Source organism: Falco punctatus (assembly GCF_963210335.1).
Source record: "Falco punctatus genome assembly, chromosome: 10".
NCBI classification, from domain to species: Eukaryota; Metazoa; Chordata; class Aves; order Falconiformes; family Falconidae; genus Falco; species Falco punctatus.
In genome coordinates this window covers 16,187,129-16,210,410 of record NC_137590.1, presented here as the reverse complement: position 1 = coordinate 16,210,410, position 23,282 = coordinate 16,187,129, and the positions used below count along the sequence as shown (strand labels likewise).

Sequence of the window (23,282 nt, the reverse complement as noted above, 5' to 3'; positions counted from 1 at the left end):
CACCGCAGCCCGCGGCAGAGGAAGGAATGGCGGTGCCACACCCGTGAATATAAAATCGAGGTTTTATTATTACAAGAAATACGTGTTTTTTTTTAAAAAAAAACCAAACACACAACCGTTTCAATACATTGTTTTCCCAACACTATGCGGAAAGGCTGCCCTTGCCCTGCCCTGCGGCAAGGAGCCCCGATGGCACCATCCAAGACGAAGCCATGTGAAACACCCAGGAGTGTGCGGGTTTCCAGGCACCCAGCTGCCCCAGGCCCTGCAACCACCCAGTTCCCCAGTTTCTGGAAGCCAGCACCAAGGAAACAAGAGACGAGCCTCTGCCATCCTGACACTTGGGGACCTGCTAGTTCAGCCTTCTTTTGGTCACTCCCTTGAGCCTTCAAAACTGAGGAACATTTTCAAGAAGGAAAAATCCCACCACTAAAAAGACATTTAGAGTTAAACCCCTGTAAACACTCCACGACAGCACCGTTAAGACCACAGTAGCACACTAGAGGCAGCCAGTCCCAGTACCACTGACTCAATTCAGTGGCATTTTTAAAAAAGCAACAGCAAGTTCTGTACTCAGTCTTTGGATAAAAGAAAAAGAACATCACAGGAGTACCAGAAGGCATCAGCCAAGCTGAGTCTCACCACATCAAGATTATTGGTGTTACCAGCACTAAACTGCACTGGGCCAAACAAAGGGGTTTGGGCTGCTGTTTCACCATCAGCGACCAATTTCCACAGGGAACTACTCCTGCAGACAAGAGTTGTGTTGTCAGAGGGTTTTTTTTTTTACAAAATATAGTAAGAAAACAGAAGCCATTACCATAGACCTAGCTACAACATACACCAACCCCACTACAGCTACTTTAGAAGTCTTAGCTCAAAACCAGTTTCACTCCTACCACAGACCTCCACCTGACATCAACAGCTACAAAGCTACAAGCCCTAAATCTCCAACTCTCAACTGGCTATGAAAGATCTCCTGCCTGTGTTCCCGCAAACGCCTTCTCCTCAGTTCAACACAAAGACAGGCTGAAAAGGCAGCACATTAAAACATGCCCCTGCTGCACTTTTCTAGTGCCGCTGAAGAGATCCAGGTGCCCCAAAGCACTGCTGAAGGGCAGGTATGAAATGTCTTTTGACATAGAAATGGAAACTGAGGCACTGAGGTGACATAGGTCTAGTAAGGCAACAGTGGCACCCAATAAAACCCAGAAGTAATTTCCAGTCCAGAGTTTTACTTTGCACTTTCTTTCCAGGGACCGCGATATGCCTGAAAATACTTTGCACTTAAAGAGAACTTATGGTCAGTTTTGGACAAAAAGTTTCACAACTTCTCCAAGTAAAATTTAAGATTTAACGGAAAAAAAAAATATGAAGAAGGGGACACCTGAGCAGCTGCTTCATCATGATAGCTGGCAAACCCCAAACAGTGAGAATGGAGAGCTATATAAACTACATCTAAAAAACTGTACATAGTTTATAGTTTTTCCATAAACTATATGATTTAAAATTTCTTTTCTGCCTGACCTCACATTGAAAATATAGGAGAAGACAGACAAAACAGTCTAGAAGCCATTGTGAGGAGTATCACAGGGCTGAAACAGGCCTGTAGCAGCCTGGCAGTGTGTTCTGCATGCAGAACACAGTGCTGAGTGGTCCCTTAGCACGGTACCAAGCTCAGAGGCCTGAGAACCATGGAGCCTGTTCCTCTTCTGGTCAGAATTCATCCCGTAATCTTGGTGGGTGGTCCATACCAAAAAATGAAGAGGGTCTTCCATGCACATCGCGCTCTCTTTTCACAAAGGCAGTAAACGAAGAGACACAGTTTCCAATAAAATGATCAGACTGACCGAGGATGTACAAATCAATCTGAGGCACTTCTGGCTGCAAGCTTACAACCTTGATCTGCAGAGAAATGAGGAAAGCAGATGAATCCAGTCATCTATTATTACAATCCAAATGTCTTGGCATAATATTAGAAATGGAAATATACAACAAAAAGAGAGTGGATTCCATCTGAAGTTGCCCCTTAACTCATTTATGAATAAATAAATGTCAAAAATTTTGCAAATCACTTGCGATTTATTTAATTGAAGTCTTTTTCAAGGCAAAATTAACTACCATGCAGAATAATGCTCTTCAACCTCTGGGAAAGGAAGAGTTTTACAGTATAATTTTAATTGCTATGAGAAAAATCACTTTGAGATGCCAATATTTCTGTGAATAACATATTACACAACTGCCTGCCTACTGTGGGTGGCAGCATCAGACCAAAATCCAAGGAATGTTTTTATGAAAGCTCTCCTACCTGAACAGGTTTCTAAAATACTTACCTTTTCTTGTAAAAACTGCTGTATTTCCGTTGTGTAGGGCTCAGAATCAGTAGCAATATAAACAGATTTAGCTTCTGTCTTTTTCACCCAGAGCTTGAGAGCACGCTTGATCTCTCTGAGGTCTGGCAGGCACATGTCCATGGTAAGAGGGACTGCAGTGCTTTGGTCATAGCCCACGCACTGAGGTGAAGCCATGAAGTGTGGCCCGGCCGTCCCATCCTTTAACATATTGCAGGCGTTTTTCTATTGGGAGAAGGAAAGAAAATATCACATTTGAATTGCAAGTGGGAGAAAACACTGTCACGTCCTCCACATCTGCCAGTAGCGTCAGCCTGTTTGAAAGGGGAATCCCAACAGCACTGATAAGGGCTCAGGCTGCCACCCCAGAAGCACAGCTCCTCTTTGGGCAGCTTCTTCCACAGAGCATTAGCCACCAGTCTATAGCAACTGTACAGACCACAACAACCAGTCCCGCACGGGAACCCTACCCAGTCTGAGCCGATCCTCAGGTGAATTCCTACATAGGGCCTGACCAGCAGAGAATGAATATAGGCCTCTCCTTTCTTCACCATTTCATCAGACCACACCATGTATTTCTGGAGGGGCCGGTGTTCCTCTAAGACTGGAAATTGGGCTGGAGCTCCAGGTAAGGCGAGTACAGGGTGCTCAGAGGGTGAAAACCTAAGGAAAGAAATAAAACCACCAGTTTGAAACATGACATAACCTTGCACGTGTCATCTTGCCCAAAGACTACTGTGAAGGTTAAAACAGAAACTATGAACAACCTGAAATATACAGCATCTATTGCTCTAAATTTGGATAAATTTTAACCATTTTCCCATCTGAATGCAACACTGAAGAAAATGCAGGTGCTACACTTTACCTCAGACCTTTTATTTAACACACAAAAAGGTAAGAATCTCACATGCAGCAATGAGCCACCAAGCAATGACAGCTTATATTTTCACCCCAGATGAGAGCAATTCTGTCACCCAAACTTACTGATACCACCTGTAGCTCTGAAAACAAGGTAACCAGTAAAATACAGTTCATGATCAGCAACTGAGAACCAAGTTCTTTTTGAAGAATAATTACATGTGTAATCAGTAAATACTGTAGCTAGGTATTACTGGCTCAGAAATCAGCGTTACAGAGTTCACACCTAATAACACTCACAGGAAGAGCATGCTCAGCAAATATTTAATGGTAAAAGCACTAAGATTTTTAATTATATTGCTAATTAACCACTTCAATATCTCTCCCCCAAAAGGCAAAAGCTTTACACAGCGACTAGCACAACTGTTTTTGCAAGTTACTTGAAATGCCTACAGTGGCGTGCCAGCACTGTTCCACCTTCTTGCTACCTTTGGATCCAATGGTCCTTGTATGCAGAACTGAAGGAAATTCCCTTGAAGAGTTCAGACTTATCAAAATTCACTTGAAACTGATCCCAGAAGGGACCAAATGGATTTCCATCCTGCAAAGAAAAGACAGGTGTTCATTCAGCACATACACAGAGCCCAAAAGGCTGACCTAGCAAGGTCCTGAGGGGCAAAGCCAAAGACCTTTTCTGTTACTGGCGGAAAGCAGGCCAAATACAACAGCCTGTTTGCCATATATCAGCTCCACAGGAAGGAGAGAATGAAAAAAACTAAAAAAGATCTAAAACACAGGCCATATTAAAAGAACAGGAATGCCACAGCTCTCAGACTTGTAATTAAAAGAAGTTGCTTTAAAACCAGCGGGCAACTATACCACAGATGGGAAACTGGCAGAGACCAGGAGGAGATAAGCTACAGACCCGTTCTCCTTATGGTCACAATCAAGTCCAAAGTGATAGAACTCACTTACGCAGACCATCTTCCTGAGCCCCACGCACCTGCTGACCAAGCTGAGCATGAAGGTACAGCATGCCACACCACGACGCACTGAAAGGAAGGCTGCAACCCGAGCGAGGCAGTCATTCCCTTCAGGAACAGCAGCAGAACTCAGCTGTGCCGGCGGGGACGCAGGAGGAACTCACCTTCATGGGACAGGTACTTTTGTCAGCACTCCTCTGAGCTGCCGCTTCGAAGCAGTAGGCCACTCGCTTGCCAGGTGGCCAGTGAAGGGGCGCCAGCTTTTCCATGAAGTCCTCCAAGCTGATAACGCGGTGGTATCGCAGCAGCGGCTCCAGCCTGAAGTGCTCGGTGTAGGGTACGTGCAGCTGGGGAGGACGGGCCCGCCTCAGTCACGGGCAGCGGCACACCGCCCCCGCGCCGCCCGGCCTCCCGCGGCTCACCCCGGGCGGGGGCCGCCACCCTGCGCACCGCCCCCTCCCCGCTGCCCCCGCTGCCCGCCCGGCCCTCGCGGGCTCACGTTGGTGTAGGGCGGGCGGTGGTGGCGGTACTCGATCCACGGCGGCACGGCCAGGGTCCGGTTGAGGGCGCGGGCGAAGGCCAGGGCTCCCAGGAAGTGCTCGGCCTGGTTCCCGAACCGGCCTGCAGCAGAGGCGAGAGCGGGGCTCAGACGGAGCATCTCCCGGGGCCTCCCCTGGGGGCTCCGCCGGGGGCTCCGCGCCGGCCCCGCCGCGCCGGGAGGGCCTCACCCATGCAGGGACAGTAGAGCACGTAACCGGCCGCGTCCCAGGCTGGCGCCGCGCCGCCTCCTGCCGCCATCTCCTCCAGCAGCGAGACGAGGAGCAGAATAAGGACCGGCGACGCTGCCATGGCGGCTCGGCGGAGGTCAGTGAGAGGCGGCCCCATCCCGGCATGCCCCGGGACCCGCCGGAACGGCCTCTCTAGCGGGAAGCGGCCACCATCGAGGCGGAAGTGGGAGAGCGACGTCACTCCCACAATGCCCCGCACAATGGGGCCGCCGGGGCCTGGGCCGGAGCCGCGCCTGGCGGGGCCCGGGGGAACGGGGTGAGTGCGGGAGGCGGGGAGGCGGCACCGGAGGAAGGGGGGTGAGGGCCGGCGTCACGGCGGCCCCCTCCTCTTGGCGGGAGGGACCCCTCAGGGCTGCGCCATGGTAACGGGGGGGGTGGGGGGGCGGCACGTGTGCTCCCCCTGGCACTGGCCCGGCCGCCTCCGCAGACCCTTTCCGGGGTGGGGGTGGGGCTCCCGTTTCCCTCCCGGTGCAAACGGCGGAGCTGTCGGAGTAGGGAAGGGCGAGTTGCCCTGGAGGGGTTTGCAACCCGATTGCAACCAGCACGGCCGCACACTGTCCTGGGGGCTTTGCAGACAGGCTGGGGATGAGTGGGTGAAAAAAGCGGCTTTTATCATAAATAAATCATCTCGGAGCTGTGTTGGCGTTTGGGGCTTCCCCGCTGGTGCGGCGAAGGGGTTTGGGCTGTTGGAATCGCGTCTGTTGTCATGCCAGGGAAGTGGAGGGTGAAAGGAGTTCGGTCAGATGGGAAAACCGTCCCCGAGGATGGGGTGTGTGGTTAACCTCCTATGGGAAAGGTGCAGCGGGTTTTTCCTGGGCTTTAAAAGTAAATGCTAATTTTACGCAGAGTTTTTCCAAAGTCTGTAAGTGATCAAGTGGAGGAAACTGATACTGAGGCTTGAGCAGCTTAACTAGAAAAATGAGCCTGTTTGGATGTAAAACCCTACATATCTAGAAATGGCCAGAGTCACTCAATGCAATAAAATAATGTTTTTTTATAGGGGAAATCAGGGAATCATAATGACACGTGAGTTGGTGTTTGTGAGTGTCAAAAAACTATTAAAAAAAGGTCAATGCAAGATGTGTGAGGAGGTGGGAGAGTGATTTTTTTACATCCAGGTGTTGTACTGGTAGGGCTGGTACTGTGCATCTAGGTCTGGTGTCCCCATTTCTTCCCTTATAATTAAGAAAATGATATTGGAAAACGGCAGAGGTTTCAGAAAAGTCACTATGTGATCTGAGGTCTGGAAGCAGACCTTGCAGTCAGGGGTTGGAGCTGGACTTGGTCAGAACACTTTAACGAAAAGTAGGGGGTGAATTTGTTATGCTGTGTGGGCGTTCTGAAAGGTGTGCTCTGAGAGATGTTGCTGCAGCAGTTTAAGTTGTTACGGTCACTGGTCTTTGTGTAGGAGAATCAGTAAAAAAATGAGTGAACCGGTGTCCTGGCCAGGCCTGGCGCCACAGCTGGGATTGCTGCAGAAGCTGGGTTTGAGGCACGATACCAGGCTGAGGCTGAGTGCCAACCATGGATTCTAGCCTCTTCTTTCTGCCACGTAGCTGGTACCTTCTGTTTGCTCAAGTTGAAGCTTTAACAACTTAAAATAGCTTAACAGATCTGAGTGGGGGACTGATGTGGCTTGTGGAGGAAAGATGTAAAAAGAAGTTGCTTTTCAGCTGGGTAAATTCCTTCAGCTGCACCATCAAGCAGCTGGAAAACAGCCGGCCAGCGCAGTGCAGAAGCGGGTGGTGAGGACTGAGGGACACAGGTGTCCTTGGGCCAACTTCTCTGTCCCTGGAGGAAAAAAAGTGACATTTCTGGAGCAGCTCCGTAGTGAAGGTACAGTAGGACTCAGCAGGTAGAAGCCAAGGACAGCCAAATACAAATCAGATGCAAGAGATGCCTGTTAGGAAAGGGAAACGGCAACTCTACAATCCGGGGGCTAGTCAGGCAGCCTGCCAGGCCCCGTGTCCCTGCCTCCCACTGCTGCTGCATACCCGCTCTGGCCAGATCAGCACAGCTTTGCTGTTGGTATAGTCAGAGAAGTCATCCAGGCTCATTTTTGTTTTTTTTCCTGATTATTTTTAACCTGGGCAGTTCTCCAGTCTGGTTCCCAGCCTAGGTTACAAGTTTTTCCCACACAGCTGAGGAATGGTGCTCCGTGTCACAGGAGTGACTTCAAGGGCATAAACTGTGCAGAAATGCTGTATTGTTGAACCATACTTTGAGAAAGATTAAACAGTGGGAAAAACTGTCAAAGCAGGTGGCAAATTCTATCCCAGGGACTTTCTGTGAAGCCTGACAGCTTTTTTTGTAATACGTACCAAGTCAGACATACCTCGTTGTTTTCTGTGCAGTAACAAGGGGCTGGAATCTCCTACATAGCATACGATCCATCAGCTTATATGAGCTCTTCTAGCTTGAATTTGCACAAACCTGATGACTGTCATAATGAAATATTTCATGTAAGTTGGTAGCCAGGGGGAACCCAGCTCCCAGGTGTATCATATTTTTTTCCAGCTCTGTGTTCACCTTGTCAACCTCTTAACCCCTGTAGAACTGAAGCAGAGGAGGATTCATCTGGTGATGGGAGTTTTCTGTAACCGACTTATCTGAGATTTCTGGGGCTGCATAGGCTAACCACAGTTTTCCAGGACTAGTACAAAACTTTCTAAGATAACCAGGTTTCCCGGTGCTGATACAAACACCATCATTTACAAGATGTTCCTTCAACAGGTGTAGGCGAAGTGTTTCCATACAGCAGTGACGTTTCTCTGTGGTGGCTATGGAGCTATAGTGAACAGGGACCACACTGGAAACATTATTTGGGAAAATGTTACTAAGAAAACTAATGTATTGTTTTTGAAATGTAAATATCTAGATCAGGCAGAGTTTTCTAGCCAAGCACAAATTATGTTGTTAACCTTCCACAGCAACTGTGTTTCACTAGGAAAAGGTTGCAGGACTATGCAAGACCCTCATCTTGTTTGTTCTTCCTTATTCCACAGCTGTCAGTGTCCCAGGACATGCATTTTGACTTAGACCCAAATAGGTAGAGTCCTTTTTCTTGCTAGATCCTTACAATTTTAAAGGAAAGCTGATGAAATTTTACCATAATGAGTTAGAGATTACCATGTCTTAGCTCATTTGTATTTGGATTCCTGCTCTGAAGGTGATTGTTTACATGCGTTACTATTAGAGACAGCAAAATTGAAAGTCTGTCCTCTTTCAGGTAGCTTTGAAACCAGCACAGATGGGTGAGCTTGTTCAGAGGGGAAGAAGCAACTACCTGGCAAAAGTGGGAGAGACTCCCAGAATGCGTGCACAGCTCTGAAGCAGGAGGTAGAGAACGCTTATTTTTTCCAGCACACATCTCATACAGAGGTGAAATATTCAGAGTCTTAGACACCTACAAAGGAAGACTGCTTTGAACCACAGGACTCCTGCACCCTGAGGGGTCAGAACAGCCTGTCACACTGCACTGGGTTGTACCAAAGTGGCAGCTCAGCAGTTCCAGTCCTTTATTGTTTTGTTCTGCCCAAGTAGATTCAGCCTGCACAAAACCGAATTCTGCTCTTCATGGATGTTTCCAAGCCTCATAGTGACAAGTTTTCTCAGAGTCAACCTATTTCTCAGCGTTTTCCATCCTGAGGGAACTATTCAGGGTATTGTGAGTGATGGTGCAGTTACAGTTATTGTTATTTCAGCTATTCATAACGTTCAGTGGTGCACTTTCTTAATGGGGGTTGGTTAGTTCCCTCGTAGTTGCACATCCTGCCCACAACTGGCACTCATGTTGATGTGCCGGCAGGAAGTTCCTCCCTCTGAAGCAATCATGGAGCGAGAAAGAGCTTGAGGGTTTGATACTATTTTAAGAAGAGTTTCTCAGGCAGCTAAATTCGGTGAAAGAGATCTTTTCTGAGGTTTTTATTTCAGCTAACCAGTTTAGGTGTTGGTAGAACCATATAAAAATGCAGTACTTTACCAACAAGACAAGCACAACTGAAGAACAACCTGCTAAGAGAAAGTAATGTAGATTTTCATTAACATGACAGCTAGCAGAGCATGCAGGAGATATGTTTAGTTGAACAGGAAACAGTCTGAGCTTCCATTAGCAGTGGATGAGAGCGTAAAAAAAAAATAAATTGCTCATTAGTGTAGAAAACTTGCTAATCCAGAGAGGCAGAATCTGCCCCACAGTAGAAAAGTGAAAATACAATGACTAATCACACCCTGAAGCAGCATCTGTTGCCTTCCTGAAAAAGGTGTGATGTTGCCAATAATAGCAAGTTTTCCTCCCCACCCCTGTTGACCCATGTGTGGTAATTCAGATTGGTTTGCTAGGAGATGGTCTTCCTAGTGCACCAGGTTGGTAGCAAAGTGGATGAAAAAAAATAAATACAAGAGAACCTTAGTTTCTCTGAGAAGCTCTAGAAGGCAATTCCATGTAAGCAAAGAGCAAAAGTGAGAATGGGGTATGAACATGAAAAAAGGGAGATGCAAAGCAATCCATAAAACACGAGGGGAAAAGGGTAAGGTATTTATAGCTACAAAGAGACACCTGTCTACAATATTTCAGGAGAAAACGCATGTAACAGATAACACTGGCTCTTAATAGTTGCAAAAATGTAGTTCCGAAAAAGTTTAACATAATTTTATTCAGGTCAAAGGGGTTAATGGAGAAAAGGATGGAAGGTGTTCCAGAGATGGGAGTTTCCCATGTCTGTGAACGCTTATTTTCACGTCTATAGTGCTTGTTGAATGCTCACATGTGTCACACCAACCGTTCTGTGATTTCAGATGAAGATGTTTTGCTATTAAATCAGTTTGGTCACAGAGGGTTCCAACAGAAAACTGCACTGGGACAACATCACAGCAAGACGCCTGCAGGCTTGAGTTCTGCTTGACATGACCATGTTCTACTAGACCTGCCATGACGGCATTTTTTCCCAGTGTTCCCAACTGGATTCAAGATGCAAAGCAGGAGGAGGAAGAGACAGGCTGGAAATTAGTCCCCAGACCAAGAGGTGAAGAGACCGAAAGTCAGGGAAAATGCCAATGTGAAATTTCCGAGACCTCCTTCTCTAATGTCGATAAGCTGAGAACTCACACGCTTTCTCATACTGAGCAGAGACCATACAACTGCCCTCAGCTGCACTGTGGCAAAGCCTTTGCTTCTAAGTACAAGCTATATAGGTAGGTAACTGCTGAGTGCCTCTACCTAACAGTGCTACCCTGACAGAAGAGAGGGGAAAATCCCTCCATCGTGTTTTTTTGCTTGAATTTCTGAGAAAGTGGAGGAGGGGGAATGCCCTTGTTACCTTGCAAAGCGGTTGAGTCCCAGACATTACCATACTTGGTATCTCTTCAAGCACCTTCCAGAGAACCTCAGATAATACTTTATCCTGAGCTCAGCTCTTTCCTGTTTTACTAAGGAGGGAATCAAAGCAGAAAGTGAAGTTCACAGACTGAAAAACAAAATGAAAAGCAAGAATAGCATTCACATTTCGGAAGCCCCACCTCTAAGTTTAATCACAGGACTCTGTCTGTGGTAGCTATTGTTCTCGCACAAAGGAATAGAATTCCCATTCATGTACCAAAATACAGCACAAAATAATTAAACTATGATCCCTAGGAACCTGAAATTAGATGAACTGCAGTCAGACAGTGTAAGATACTAAGGTGCAATCAGTCCACAGTGGCTGTCAGCAGACATTGCCACAGTCTGATGCCTCCTGATGAAATGAAGCTGTCTCACCACCAGATAAGCATTCTTTGTCATAAACGACCAGTTTTCATTGTCATTTCCTCCTCTGATAGCCTCAGCAGAGAGCAGGAGCTGAGTAGATGACTGAAATACGCATGTGTGGAGGTGATGCATTCTAGGGAGGACAGGCACTGCTGAGACAGGCTCTGTAACTGTTGCTTGAAGTGTGCTTCTGTGCATGTCATTTAGTGGTGATAAAATGCCACATGGAGTTTTTGTGGTATAAAATGTAGAGCACAAGGAAAAATATTGAAAAAGTAGTGTGTCTTCTCTTAGGGGTTGGATACTAGTCTAAACTTTCCTGCTTTTCTTCCAAAAGGCATATGGCCACACACTCTGCTCAGAAGCCTCATCAGTGCATGTACTGTGAGAAGATGTTTCACCGGAAAGATCACCTTCGCAACCACCTCCAGACCCACGATCCAAACAAGGAGGCCCTCCACTGTCCTGAGTGTGGCAAAAACTACAACACAAAACTCGGCTTCAGGCGACATCTGGCCATGCATGCAGCTGCCAGCGGTGATCTCAGCTGCAAGGTATGCCTCCAGACGTTTGAAAGTACCCAAGTCCTGCTGGAGCACCTCAAAGCCCATTCTAGGCGGGCTTCTGGTGGAGCAAAGGAGAAGAAGCATCCGTGTGATCACTGTGATAGGCGCTTCTACACCCGGAAAGATGTGCGGAGACACTTGGTAGTGCACACGGGGCGGAAGGACTTCTTGTGCCAGTACTGTGCTCAGAGGTTTGGGAGGAAAGATCATCTGACCAGGCATATGAAGAAAAGCCACTCCCAGGAACTGCTGAAGATTAAGACAGAGCCAGTTGACATGCTGGGTCTCCTAAGCTGCAGCTCATCTGTTGCAGTGAAAGAAGAGCTGAGTCCTGTCCTGTGTATGGCATCCAGAGACATGATAGGTGGTAAGAGCTTCCCTGGCATGTTGCCTGTGGGCATGTACAGCACACATCTCCAATCCATGCCAAGCTCAGGGATGCCCCATTCTTTGGTTCCCAATTCTCTTCCAATGGGAATGAGCTATCCTCTGGAGTCTTCTTCTCCCATCTCCTCCCCGCCGCAACCTCCTCCAAAGTATCAGCTTGGATCTACCTCATATTTGCCTGAGAAACTACCCAAAGTAGAGGTGGACAGCTTTTTGTCAGACTTCCCTGGCAGCCTGTCTCTCTCATCTGGTGAGCCTCAGTCCTCTTCGCCTCAGCCACCCCCCCTGGATGAGGCTTTGCTTTCCAAGAGCCCTGCTAACCTTTCAGAGGCTCTCTGTGCTGCTAACATGGACTTCTCTCATCTTCTTGGCTTCCTCCCCCTAAATCTTCCTCCTTGCAATCCACCTGTATCGTCAGGGGGGTTGGTCATGGGCTACTCACAGGGGGAGACACAGCCACTGCTTACCACTTTGCAACATCAACCTCAAGAATCTCCTGGAGCCGGGGCCTCGCTGAACTTTGGGCCCCTTCATTCATTGCCCCCTGTCTTCACCTCCAGCTTGAGCACAACTACGCTGCCGCGTTTCCACCAGGCATTCCAATAAGCTGAAAATAGCACTGGAGAACAGATCTTTCAGTCACCCTTTTGTGGAGAGCCTTAAAAACGCACAACTCTTACTTCCCTTTGGGGTGTGAAAGCTTTGCAAAGCTGTTTCAGACAGGAGGTTTCTGGTCTCTGGAGGGAGCACTTGTAGACTGGAACAGCAGATATCCCCGTGCAAGTCCCAGTCCTGTACAGCGAAAAGATTTCGTCTAATAGACTGGATATATTCTATCTAATTTTTAATCTGTGAATCAGGAGCCGCGCTTAGCACTGACCTTCCCTGAGATCCCAGAGCTGCGTTCCTCTTTGGGAAGGGACTGTCCCTGAGAAGGAGTTGAGACTCTTTCATCTTGGGCTAAACTTTTGAAGAGTCCAGCTTCCATTTCATGTTATCACACTGCAGTTCTGGCAAAACAGCCAACACCTCCACATGGAGAAGGAGAAGTCAGGATACCCACTCTGTTTGAAGCCAATGGGGAAGAGGCTGTCCTTCCCCACTACCTCTCATCCCATCACCTAATAGCGCTTACTCCACCGAATACAGCTTACTCCACATCAGTGTTAAGCAACAAGACCGTTTACATAGTGAATTCAGAAACATCACCTCATTCTTCTTTGCGGAGCCGTTAGGTTAAAGTCATTATAGTGAACATTGTTTACACAACACAAATCTGTTTCCGCCATTATAAAAAATAAGAGGCACCAGAATACACTGGGTTTATATCTGGTGTAGCTAGAACACTGTTTACACAATGAAGTCAGGTTGCACTGATTTCTCTTCACTTATCATGTTCTTCCCCCATGGGGAAATACACTGCTTTTTGGACCACTTCAGTCTCTGCCACTGTAGGCAGCAGCTTCCTGCATTTTCTCTCTGGCTATCCACGCGTCAAGGGGATGGAGCAGCTCTCACAGCTTAGCTTGTTTTTGTGGTGTATGGATAGAACCCTTTTAAATATCTCCCACAGGCAAACAGATTGTGCATCTGTTCTGGAAACCAAAGCATGTGAAAAAGCTAGGTGAGGAGCTCGGGGCCATCAGCACCGAGTACTGTCATACCAGGTGTGGATGAGGACAGGCCCCAGGCCCCTGCTTCATAGTTTCCTTTGAGATGAGGAACAGAGTATGAGTTTCTAGGTATTTTTTTTTTTACCACAACAGTTCAGTAAGGTCAGTACCTTTTTTGGCTTATCCATGAAGCAGTCTCAAGAGGTACATTTTTACCTCAGTCCTAGGGTGATAACGTCCAGGAATCAGGAGGAAAAATTGGTCCCAGCTTCACGTACACTCTTTTCAGTGTATTTGAAGCATTTTCCCCAACACTAATAGTTCTAACAAACACTGAGGATTTGGGCCTGCAGTCACCCTTTCACTTAGGATTTGATTCCACCAGCCTTTTTGTTCACTCCTTCTCAGGCCTTGCCTCCCAAAGTTAAAAGTCCTGCTTCCCTTGCTGCCTGCCCCATCTGTTAAATTCTTCCGGGGACTGCCTACCTACTGCAGGCAGAAGGGTTACACTGGGAAGTGGCAGCCAGCTGCTGATGTCACTTGGCATCTGTATTGTCTCCTGCTCTCATTTTCCTGGGCACTTGTACTGCAGATAATAACACACGGAGGTCAATCGCAGTATACGTTGGTGCATGTTTATGAATGCAGTCACGCAAATCTTCGTACCTCAGCATGGAGGAACCATTGTAGGCCAATATAAACCAGGAAATTTGTCAATACTGTTCTCCATAAGTCTAGAAAATGCAAAAATCTACCTCTACTCTGTTATCTCAGCTCCGTCAGTGAAGCCAGATGCTGTCCCCCCCTCATCTCCCCAGAGCACATTCATTTCAGTTGATGCATATTGCTTTCTGCTGAGCCATTGATCCTACAGTGTGACATTAGCTGTGCCTCGTTTGTTCATAGGCTTGTCCCCCTTCTGTTTTACTCAAGAATTTTGTTTTTAATTTAGCTTAGTAATTCTTCCCAGAATGACTGTTTAGTGATCCATTGATTCTCCAAAACATAGATCGGTTGTTTTAGGTTAGCCAGCAATGCTGCAAATAATACTTTTGTATCAAAATGTAATATAAGATTTATTTACCTCAGCAATATCCTGTGGCAATGATCTCCCCAAGTTAAATGCAGTACTTCCTTCTCTCCACTGTAAAATGTTGCCTTTCGAAGTTCAACGAGTGCCTTCTTCTTCTCTAACACAGAAAAGGTAAATAGGGCGTTTCAGCTAGTCTTCTGTTTACCATCACTGAATACCTCAGGCCTGTCTTCTATTGCTTTTCTCTTTGCAAATTTAGAGAGTTTCACACTGTTATCAATTATATGCAAGCCTTATCCCTGTTTTCGGTTGAGAGGATTTGTTTTGTTTTAGAAATAAATGGTCAGAACTGATTGCTGACTGCAAGTGACGATTGTCAGGTTTATGCAACGCCATCATACACCTTCTTCCATTTCAGAGCATTCGGCTTTCTTGCTTTTTGCCTGCATTGTACTCTGAACAGATGTCATCACTGGAATTCCTTTAGCAGTGGTAGCTAAACTTAGAGCCAGGCATCTTTTTCCTACCAGTAGGCTGTCAAAGAATAAATGGAATTCATTTTGCTATTATTTGCATGTGTGATTTGCTTTCCACACCTGTTCTAACAAGCAGAATTGCAAGAACATTTGTCAATGAAAGGGAAGTCTAAACCAGCAAAGGGAGCGCATTTAGCGCGCTGGAGCTAATACTAGGTATTTGCACGGGAAAACAAGTTCAAAGTTCCCGTTACACAACAGAGTTTATAATCTGCAAGTATTTTGTCAGCCTATCTAAAACTAACAAGGCTACTTCTGTTGGAAATACTAAGTGTGCAATTCACAAAACAATTCATTTCCTGAAACTAGTCAGTGAACAACTTTTACCTGTTCATAAGGAAAAACTTTGAGCATCTATGCTACACCATTTGGGAGTCAAAGTTCATTAGGACGTATGTGCTGAGCTGTTACAAAAATCAGCGGAAGCCAGCTTAGACAAGCTCCTGCTAATGTGACTATAGGTAAAAAACGATGGTAAACTTGCCTCCCTGGGGTGTTGATTGCTGCAGCACAGCCTGGAAAACTTCTCTTGTGTCTGTGCAGGACTTACGTGCGTGAAGCCATTATGCTAATTATGTGAGATGTAAAAAAAAAAAAAATCATCCCAGAAAGGGTTTGGTTTGGGGGTTTTTTGTGTTTTTTTGGTTTTGTTTTAAATCGAGGTTTAGGAATGTTTAAGTCAACATGCTACTCTCTCTTCAGAGATCATTATTAATCTAGGGAATAGGAAACTATGGGGAAGGGTGGTGAATGTGGGACAGAGACTCATAGCAGCAGTGTCTGTGAACACAGGACCAAGCGTTACAGTTACGTGTTGTTTCAAGGACCACAAATTAGGGGCTCCACGTACAGGATACTGCTGCCAGCCAGCCAGGACAAATACAAATTTAACCATCTCGAGAGGCACAAAATACTTTTGACGGAAGAGAGGAGCTTTTAAAGCAGCATTTTCAGAGGCTTAATGAGTACAGGAGACAGCAAGTGAGGCTGAACTTTACAGCGAGATAAGGTAGCAGAGAAGTACTGAGATTTGGGATACTAAGCACCAGCTGTACAAAAGCAGGACAGCTCAGGGGGCTGAACCTGTCAGAGCTGATGAAACTCAACTGTAACAAACGTTATGTCAGTAGAAGTCTCACATCTTACCCTACAAACAGTGTGCAAAGCAGCCAGTAAAGATGTGCAGCATTTTAAGTGCTAAACGAAGGGCTTCGTCACATGGCAGAGACCCGTGAACCACCCTGTTACAGTCTCTATTCCAGGCACATCTGTATCAGAAAGGCGGCATCAGACTGAGCCCAAGAGGAGCGACTACATCAAATAATTGGTTGGGAGGGTTAAGTTAAGAGGTATTTTAAAGTGTGGCTGACGTGGAGGGCATTCAAGACCAACAGAAACAGTGCAGACAGCTAAGATATAAAATCATAGAGCTCAAGTCTGTGGAAGGACAGGACATGAACATGCCAGCCACTATCAATCAGACCCCAGACACAAAGAGGCAAGGACATAATGTCCCACTGGAAGCAAGAATGATTCCAGCTTGCTCATTAGAAAATACGCAGGAGAAGCCATTTCTGTGGCAGCAGAGGGTTAACTCACCTAGCCAGTCCTTCCCAGGCTCAGATTTCTAGAGCTGTGTGAAAGTCTGAAGATCTTTTTCCCCATGGGATTACAGCTCGCACAAAATCCATTCGTATGAAGGAACAACATGTTAACTTGCATTTGCTTCCACTGAGTTTCACTTGACAGAATATCCACGTACAGCGTTTTTACAGACCCTGTTCAGCTGTCTCACAATAGTGCCTGCTCTTTAGCCTTAGTGTTGAAAAATGTTGTCACTTCAATGGGAATCCCTTTTTTCCCTCCAGTAGATTGATGATTTCAGTACTTTTGTTGGGAGCTCAGCTCTTTGTTCTTTAATTCCTTCCTTGCTGACAGGTGAATAGCAGCTGCTTGGAAGATCTCCTGCAGTTCACTGAAAAATCCCCGTTTCCTTTCTCTACCATTGCATCACCTTTGCTATCTGGAAAGAATAACCCCACAGAGGCACTTTCTACTGCCTGCAATTACAATTTTTACAAAGAAATCTTCAAAGATGCTCTCCTCATCACCCTACCTTCTTGCTTATCCTCTCTAATCCTGGTTAGTCAGGCTCACTGAATTCTCCCTTGGGTGCCTATTTTTAGTTAATTGCCTGCCCAAGCCCTGTAGATATCCTGCCACCAAAGAGCAAAGTGGATGAATGGCTCGGACAGAAGCACTTCATTAAAACTTCATGGGTTTCCATCTTTATCTAAAATTTTCCTCTTTTTTGTAACTTACTTTTGTGTTTTTCCCGGTTCTCAGAGATGGGAATTGCCATCGGAAGCTCTGAATACGGTCCTGCCTGACACCTGCCTAGCAGAAAGCGGTTTGGTTCAGCATGGTTTGCTGGACCAGGACTTGGGGAAAGCACGACTGTTTTCACTCGTGTCACCGACCCCGCCACCTCTCGCCCTTTCTGTGCGCGTTTCCCTCTAAGGGGCCACAGCAATACCGAGCCTCCCTTGTAACGCAGCTGAAAGCTGACTGGGAAACATGCTGTTACCACTGACAACTTTCTCACAGGACCACTGTTTCCCTTTCCTCCTACCACCGTGTCTCCAATGTCAGCAGACTCCTCTCAGGTTCTGCTGTCCCTGCCATACACTCACATCGGGCTCACCTCCATACTATTCCCACCACCCCACAGTGTACTCGCTTCATTCTGGTGAATAACCAGGATCCTTTAGGAATCTTTCCACATGTTTCAGCCACTCTGTAGCTCCAGGTGAGGAGTTTTCTCCCGAGCATGCAGAACCATCTCCCCACAGTTTCACAGACCACTTGCCACTAAATGCTTTAGGCTGCCACAGAAACAGGTCAAGCAGAAATGGAACTGGCAATCAGAAACGATACCCAGAAAACATCACATTCTGCTTCTCACTAATCTGTGCCACGAGGTTAGCTTAGCTTTCCTATCAAAAGTACATTTTATTTCTTAGGTGCACAGGTTGGCTTGCAGGAGAAGATGAAGCATCTTCCTCACTGTGCGTTCGTAGTTTAAGCTAGGTCTGCAGCCATCCTTTCCACCAGTGCCTAAATAATACCAGCACACATAAGGAACATATGTGACACAGGGGGAGCTCATCTATATCGAGAGATCACAGCAACAAGGAAAGTTAAAGGCATTGCAGAAGATAAAGAGTAGGGACTTTGGAAACTGGGTGTTTTTTATTACTATTAAATAGGTCAGGTCTTCATTTTCAGTTAGCGAAAAATCCTCAACATTAAAGTGTTTTGTTAAAAACCAACCATCCCTCATTTTAACAGCTATCTTCACCTTCGTTCTATTTCACATACTGTGTCTTTCTTTGAAACTACTATGCAAGTAGACAACCAGCTGTAATGCAGAATGTACTGAGACGATAAGGGACAGCTTTGCTTGAAGCCTGCAGGACAGGAACAGCTATGGCATCCATCACTCAGCACATGGGTCCTGGCTGGTTTAGCCAGGTGAACAGATCACGTACCTGTCCCGGCAGCCCATCTTCCTCTGCCGTTCCGTGTCTTACGCTTGAAGGTAACACACAAGCCTTGCTTATAGAACTCACCAGCACGCCCTGCTCCAAGGTGCAGCTGGAAATGGTACCCAAGCCTGCATACTTGAGCAGAGAGCTGGTGTCAGCAGCAGGCAGATTCTGTAACTTCTGCTAGAAGCCTGGCTTGAGTTTATGACTTCTCCTTGCCCTACTGAGTGCCTCAGCCTTGACTGCTCTGTGGTTTTTTTCTCTCCGCTCTAGTGACCCCTAGTATCTAGGAACTACTTTTAGAAAGGTTGTTTTGTAACATTTGTACCAGTATTTTCCTTAAAGGAGGATATTGAATAAAAAAACCTGCAGATGTCTGCCTTCAAGGTGGTCTGACAACCGGGTGGTTGCAAGAGGGATGGCAGAAGGAACCCGTGGAAGCCACAGAGACGCCCCGGCAGCAATCAAGCTCTGAAACCGCTGCTGGAAGAAAAGCTACTGAGTGGCCTTTGCAGCCATGAGTGCGCCGAGAGCCCTGTCCCAGGCAGGGCTGCCCTGCCGCAAGCTCTGCCACCCATCGGAGGCTGCAGCCAACCGGAGGGCAGCATTTGATCCAGAGCCGGCAAGCATCCCGTTGTAGGGGAAAGAAAGGTTTGGGCTTTCTCAGCCCTGGGAAGCTGATGGGAGAGATGTGGTGTGTCTCTCACTGAGGCTGCAATTCACACTCTCTTCTCGTGTGGGATCTCGCCAGGCCAGTGCCTGACCTCCCTTCCTGCAGCTACAGCTGCCAGAGCCAGAAGCTTCTCATTGTTCAAGCTCAACTGGTTTTCTAAAAAACAAACTTTCTAGCACTTTTACACACAGTGAATAACCTCTTTTATGGAGTATTTTGGGAGGCATAAACAAGGTTTTTAAATTGTAAAAATGCTAAGTGCCATTAGGAAACGTACGGTTTATCACTGAAATTAGTTCTTTCATTGTCCTGCAAAATGAAGTTCAAATTGAAAGCATTTTTTATAATGAAGTTGTTTATTAAAAGCATTTGAATTATCTGCCCCAGGTGTCTTCTTAGAGGCCTTTTGGTTGCTTTGTTAAGTAAAGACAGAGTCATAAGGCAAGTCAAAGACCCAGTTCCCTACAGCAATCCACGCAGACTTTTAAGTTTCATTCAAGCAAAGAATTAGACCAAGAAAAGGACACGGCCTGCTGCTGGGCGCGTAGTGACACCCAATCCCATTACCCTCTGTGTCCAACATTATTCTTGACAAAGTTCTGGTCACTTGGTTTCAGTAAAATTACTAGCCTGCATGGACGGGGATGGCCCACTCCCCCCTTCCAAGCAACCCACACACGTTCCGCACCCTATGACGGTGCTTTCACAAGGCGACAGACCAGAGCCAAGCCCTACAGCCCCAGCTGCAGTAGTGTGCTGCAGAGATGAAAAAGGATGAACAGCACCCTGCCTTCTCAGGAATTTCTTTTCAGAACACAGTTTAAAAGCTGACAACCATTTTCAGGTTCACATGCTTTTCTAGGTATGAGCTAGGTTTCATTCTTCATGCAGCCACGGGTAACGCGTGCTCTCGGTCATGCTCTCCCCCGAGCCAAGGGCTCTGGCTGGACGCGACACGGCAGCACCGCTTCCTGTCTGTCTACAAATGAAAAGTTCAAAAAATTGTCCTGTTGGTGGAGCTGGAGCCTTCCTTTCCCTTTTGTAAGGGCAGTGCTATTGCAAAGATTTACCCGTTCCGAGTAAGTTATTTGCCTGCTCTGGTCTCGGCAGCTGATCAGGGTCGCAGCCACCCAGCAGCCCTGCAACGCATTCCAGCCCTGGCTGCCACATCCATTGCTCTGCTCAGCACAAGAAAAGCTATTTCACTGCCCCTCCTTCAGGACACTTGCTGCTTTCCCACCATGGACACCTGCCAGCAGAAAGGCATCACACTGACGATGAAGGTCCAGCTTCTGCAGAACCAACACCCCCCAAAATACTCCACAGGGGAAGGAAATGGCAGCTCGCTTCTCAGCTGTACTCTTGCCCGTTGCTCAAAAACACCACGTACTTGCCTGACCCTGCCAGCCCGTCAGCCATCCAAACAGTCCTCGGTACTGTGCAAGTCAAATAACATCACGTACACAAGAGATGAGTTGCTGAAGGGGTCTTATCCTGTAGCACAGGAGAGCAGTACAGCAAGAAACAGACCCCAATACCTTGACTGGTGGCATTTTAATTACAATGTATGGCAGTATACAGGACATGCCATGCTGGGAAAAACATTACTGCTCAGTCAAGTTTACCGGGAGAAAAATTTTACAAAGAAAACCACAGTGTATTCCAAGTTCCACTTCTGACTGAAGCTATGTGTCAAAGACCACACAGGTGTCAAACAGGCTAAGTGTTATGAAAAGAAAGTCTCAAGAGGTGGCTTAGGAGAACCCAGGAAAGCAGGACAACAGGACAATGGCAGATTTATTTACAATTGAACACAAAGAATACATACATTAATTAAAAATTACAAAGAATACAGAGAAAACACTTTGGGGAAGGGAGAGAAATCAATGCTGGCTGAGCCTCTCCACTGGGGCAGGGGCAGAAAATAAAAGTCAACCAAAGTCTCAGAGAGGGATCTCAAATCAGAACTGACGCAGGACTCCACAGCACAGTTGGCTCGCACATCCCCTGCTCCCTTTTTCCATCCTTTATTCCTAGCTGATTAGGCTGGCATGACAGGCAGCCGAAGAAGCTATTGGGCAAAGCTGGAAAGACTCTGTGCCAAGGAGTCAAGCTGCCTGGGAAGCCAGCTCCCTGCAGGGGGCAAGGCTGTTGATAAGGGACACAGGTCCTTGCGTGGACCTGGGGGAAAGTTACAGCAACTGGAGTTAAAAAAAAAAACCCAAAACACACAAGAGTGCACATCAATGCTGGTAACAGGGAAGGCTTTGGACAGTTCTGGGTTGGAATGGCGTCACCTGTAGCAGCTGGTCATTTGGAGACCTTGCTGCTTACTACAGCAAGAAGCAAAAGCAAAACGTTTGTATATCTCACTAAAAAACCTCCCCCCTGTAGCCCTGAATCCAGCTAGTCTGGGGATGGAAGAAGCCTTCACCGTAATGTGGAACCTTTTTCTGGTAAATATAATTTAAATGAGCAAAATTAAAAAAACCAAAAAACCAACCAACCTTTAACCTCTTTTTTAAAAAGAGTTTCCCATGGGCTGATTCAGGCATCAAGCCACAGAAAAAGAGAGGAGCCCACTGCAGAAGAGCCCACATTGGCTGTCCCGGAGGGCTTGGACCATTTTGTGGAGAAGAACAAGATACAGCTTTTAGGGGTGTACACTTTGTCTGTTTCCTGGAGGTAGAGAATCTAAGAGGAGGAGCAGAGAGCAGCAAGAGCAGCTGGAGCACAGAGCAGGTGGTGAGAGAGCCCGCTCCTGGCAATGGGAGAACTCCTCGGGGCCACTCCCCATGTCCCCAGCCCCTTCTGCAGGGCCTGCACACACCTCACGGCAGCTCAGGCCCAATACTGCATCAGATTGCTTGGCACTAAAGCAGTGGTGTCGAAGCCTTCTCTCCACAGGGATTCTGCACAATCCCAGTGGGGTTCCCGGGAAGGAAGCCTGCCCCATTTCCTCACGCAGCTGGAGCAGAGCTAATCAACAGAACAAACCTTTGTAGTTACCTCGCGCATCCTTCCAGTCCTGTATTCCAGCACCAGCACAATCACGTCACTTCCACCAGAACGTTACGTCCTGCTGCTGCTGGCTGCACCTTCCAAAAGAGAGGAAACCCCACCCTCCCTCAGCCCTTCTAGTGCAGGCATCCGAAGTGGCCCATGCTGTCCAAGGCTGGAGGGATGGAGAAGCGATGCCGAGGGTTGCAATTCTCAAGCTCTCTCAGGGTGAAATTGCACTTCCCAGGCTCCGAATGGCACCTCCATCAAATTGTAAACAAGCCGAAGCCAGGGCTTCAACGGTCAGAGCACGCCAGACTCATGCTGGCTAAGCCTTCAGGCTCCTTTTATTTTGCCATAGTCAAGCTCCCTCTTCTGTGTAGACATGAAGGCAGGAAAGAAACCCAGTCTGATATTTTTCTGAAGAGTCTCCCTGAATCCTAGAGCACCCCAGGGGCTGGAAGAAAACGTTTTCACAAGTGTTTCCACTGCTGTCTGAAATCCATTCCTCATCAACATAAAAAAAAAAAAAAAAAAAAAAAAAAAGATGAATTAGCAAAAAGGGGGTTTACTTATACAGAGGGATAGTTCTCTGCTAAAAAAACTCCCTCGAATATGGAACAGGATAATAAAGTTAAAATGTAAGGTATCTACAGACCCCTTTTCCCCCTAGAAGTAGCCCAGAATCCATGTACACTGTGCCAAAGTTACATTCCAAAACGAGGAGTTATTTATTTCTCTTGTCATTCTCCCACTGGATTTTGTTTCCTTAAAAGAGTTGGGAGAAGGTGTCCCCTTCATTCCCAGGAGGACACGCATTCAGAGGTGTCTACTTTCTGCTGGGTCTCCACATCTTCAGTCTATTTTCACTGCGGCATAGATCTTCCGGACAAACATGTAGGCTGCATAGAAGCCAATGGTGCCAGTGAGGAGCCAGAAGGACAAGACCATAAGGGCAGTGTAGCCAAAGTATAGCAAGGAGGGAATGAACTCAACAATATCCAGCTAGAACAGAAGAGGGGGAAAAAAAAGCAAAATCAAGTACAGAAGTAACAAGGAGTTTGTTCCCCAACCCAGCCAGTGCCCTTGACAAGGCAGCATGTGACAAAGGGAGGAAACCCTCCACTCAAGGCAGTTTTGTCCAGCTGAAGAGAAACCCTCTTTGAGGTGGCTTGGAGAACACTGTGCCATACAGGTACT

At 46.9% G+C, this 23,282-nt stretch overlaps 3 protein-coding genes across 5 annotated transcripts in view; 1 reads left to right on the top strand and 2 right to left on the bottom strand.

Annotated features, from left to right (window-relative positions):
- Nucleotides 1-44: 44 nt before the first annotated feature.
- POFUT1 (protein O-fucosyltransferase 1) lies at nt 45-5,158 on the bottom strand. Its single transcript, XM_080404407.1, has 7 exons — nt 4,921-5,158; nt 4,692-4,813; nt 4,357-4,539; nt 3,698-3,810; nt 2,822-3,014; nt 2,334-2,576; nt 45-1,905 (listed from the first exon to the last, which is right to left on the bottom strand). The coding sequence occupies exons 1-7, from the start codon at nt 5,075-5,077 to the stop codon at nt 1,717-1,719; spliced, it is 1,200 nt and encodes a 399-aa protein (XP_080260533.1). The 5' UTR covers nt 5,078-5,158; the 3' UTR covers nt 45-1,716.
- On the top strand, nt 5,127-22,644 carry PLAGL2 (PLAG1 like zinc finger 2). Of its 3 annotated transcripts, none has more exons than XM_080404404.1 (4): nt 5,127-5,236; nt 8,210-8,319; nt 9,778-10,173; nt 11,064-22,644. In XM_080404404.1, exons 3-4 carry the CDS (start codon nt 9,911-9,913, stop codon nt 12,283-12,285), a joined length of 1,485 nt encoding a protein of 494 aa, XP_080260530.1. In that variant the 5' UTR covers nt 5,127-5,236; nt 8,210-8,319; nt 9,778-9,910; the 3' UTR covers nt 12,286-22,644. The 3 variants fall into 3 exon arrangements, with proteins under 3 accessions (XP_080260530.1, XP_080260531.1, XP_080260532.1); XM_080404405.1 differs by having other exon boundaries at nt 5,153-5,236; nt 8,214-8,319; XM_080404406.1 differs by lacking the exon at nt 8,210-8,319 and having other exon boundaries at nt 5,154-5,236.
- Nucleotides 20,862-23,282, bottom strand: part of TM9SF4 (transmembrane 9 superfamily member 4) — an 18,316-nt gene continuing 15,895 nt past the window's right edge. Inside the window, exon 18 of the mRNA XM_080404393.1 lies at nt 20,862-23,087. Coding sequence (XP_080260519.1) covers nt 22,938-23,087 — 150 coding nt within the window. The 3' untranslated portion in view covers nt 20,862-22,937. The remainder of the gene's footprint in view (nt 23,088-23,282) is intronic.

What these genes read in the sequence shown, in the direction of transcription:
- POFUT1 (XM_080404407.1), bottom strand. Translation starts at nt 5,077, where the DNA reads ATGGGGCCGCCTCTCACTGACCTCCGCCGAGCCGCCATGGCAGCGTCG. An exon ending in AAAGTACCTGTCCCATGAAG is followed by an intron (nt 3,811 to 4,356) that starts GTGAGTTCCTCC and finishes TTTTCTTTGCAG; the next exon opens with GATGGAAATCCATTTGGTCC. An exon ending in AGCAGTTTTTACAAGAAAAG is followed by an intron (nt 1,906 to 2,333) that starts GTAAGTATTTTA and finishes ATTTCTCTGCAG; the next exon opens with ATCAAGGTTGTAAGCTTGCA.
- PLAGL2 (XM_080404404.1), top strand. Translation starts at nt 9,911, where the DNA reads ATGACGGCATTTTTTCCCAGTGTTCCCAACTGGATTCAAGATGCAAAG. An exon ending in TCTAAGTACAAGCTATATAG is followed by an intron (nt 10,174 to 11,063) that starts GTAGGTAACTGC and finishes TTCTTCCAAAAG; the next exon opens with GCATATGGCCACACACTCTG.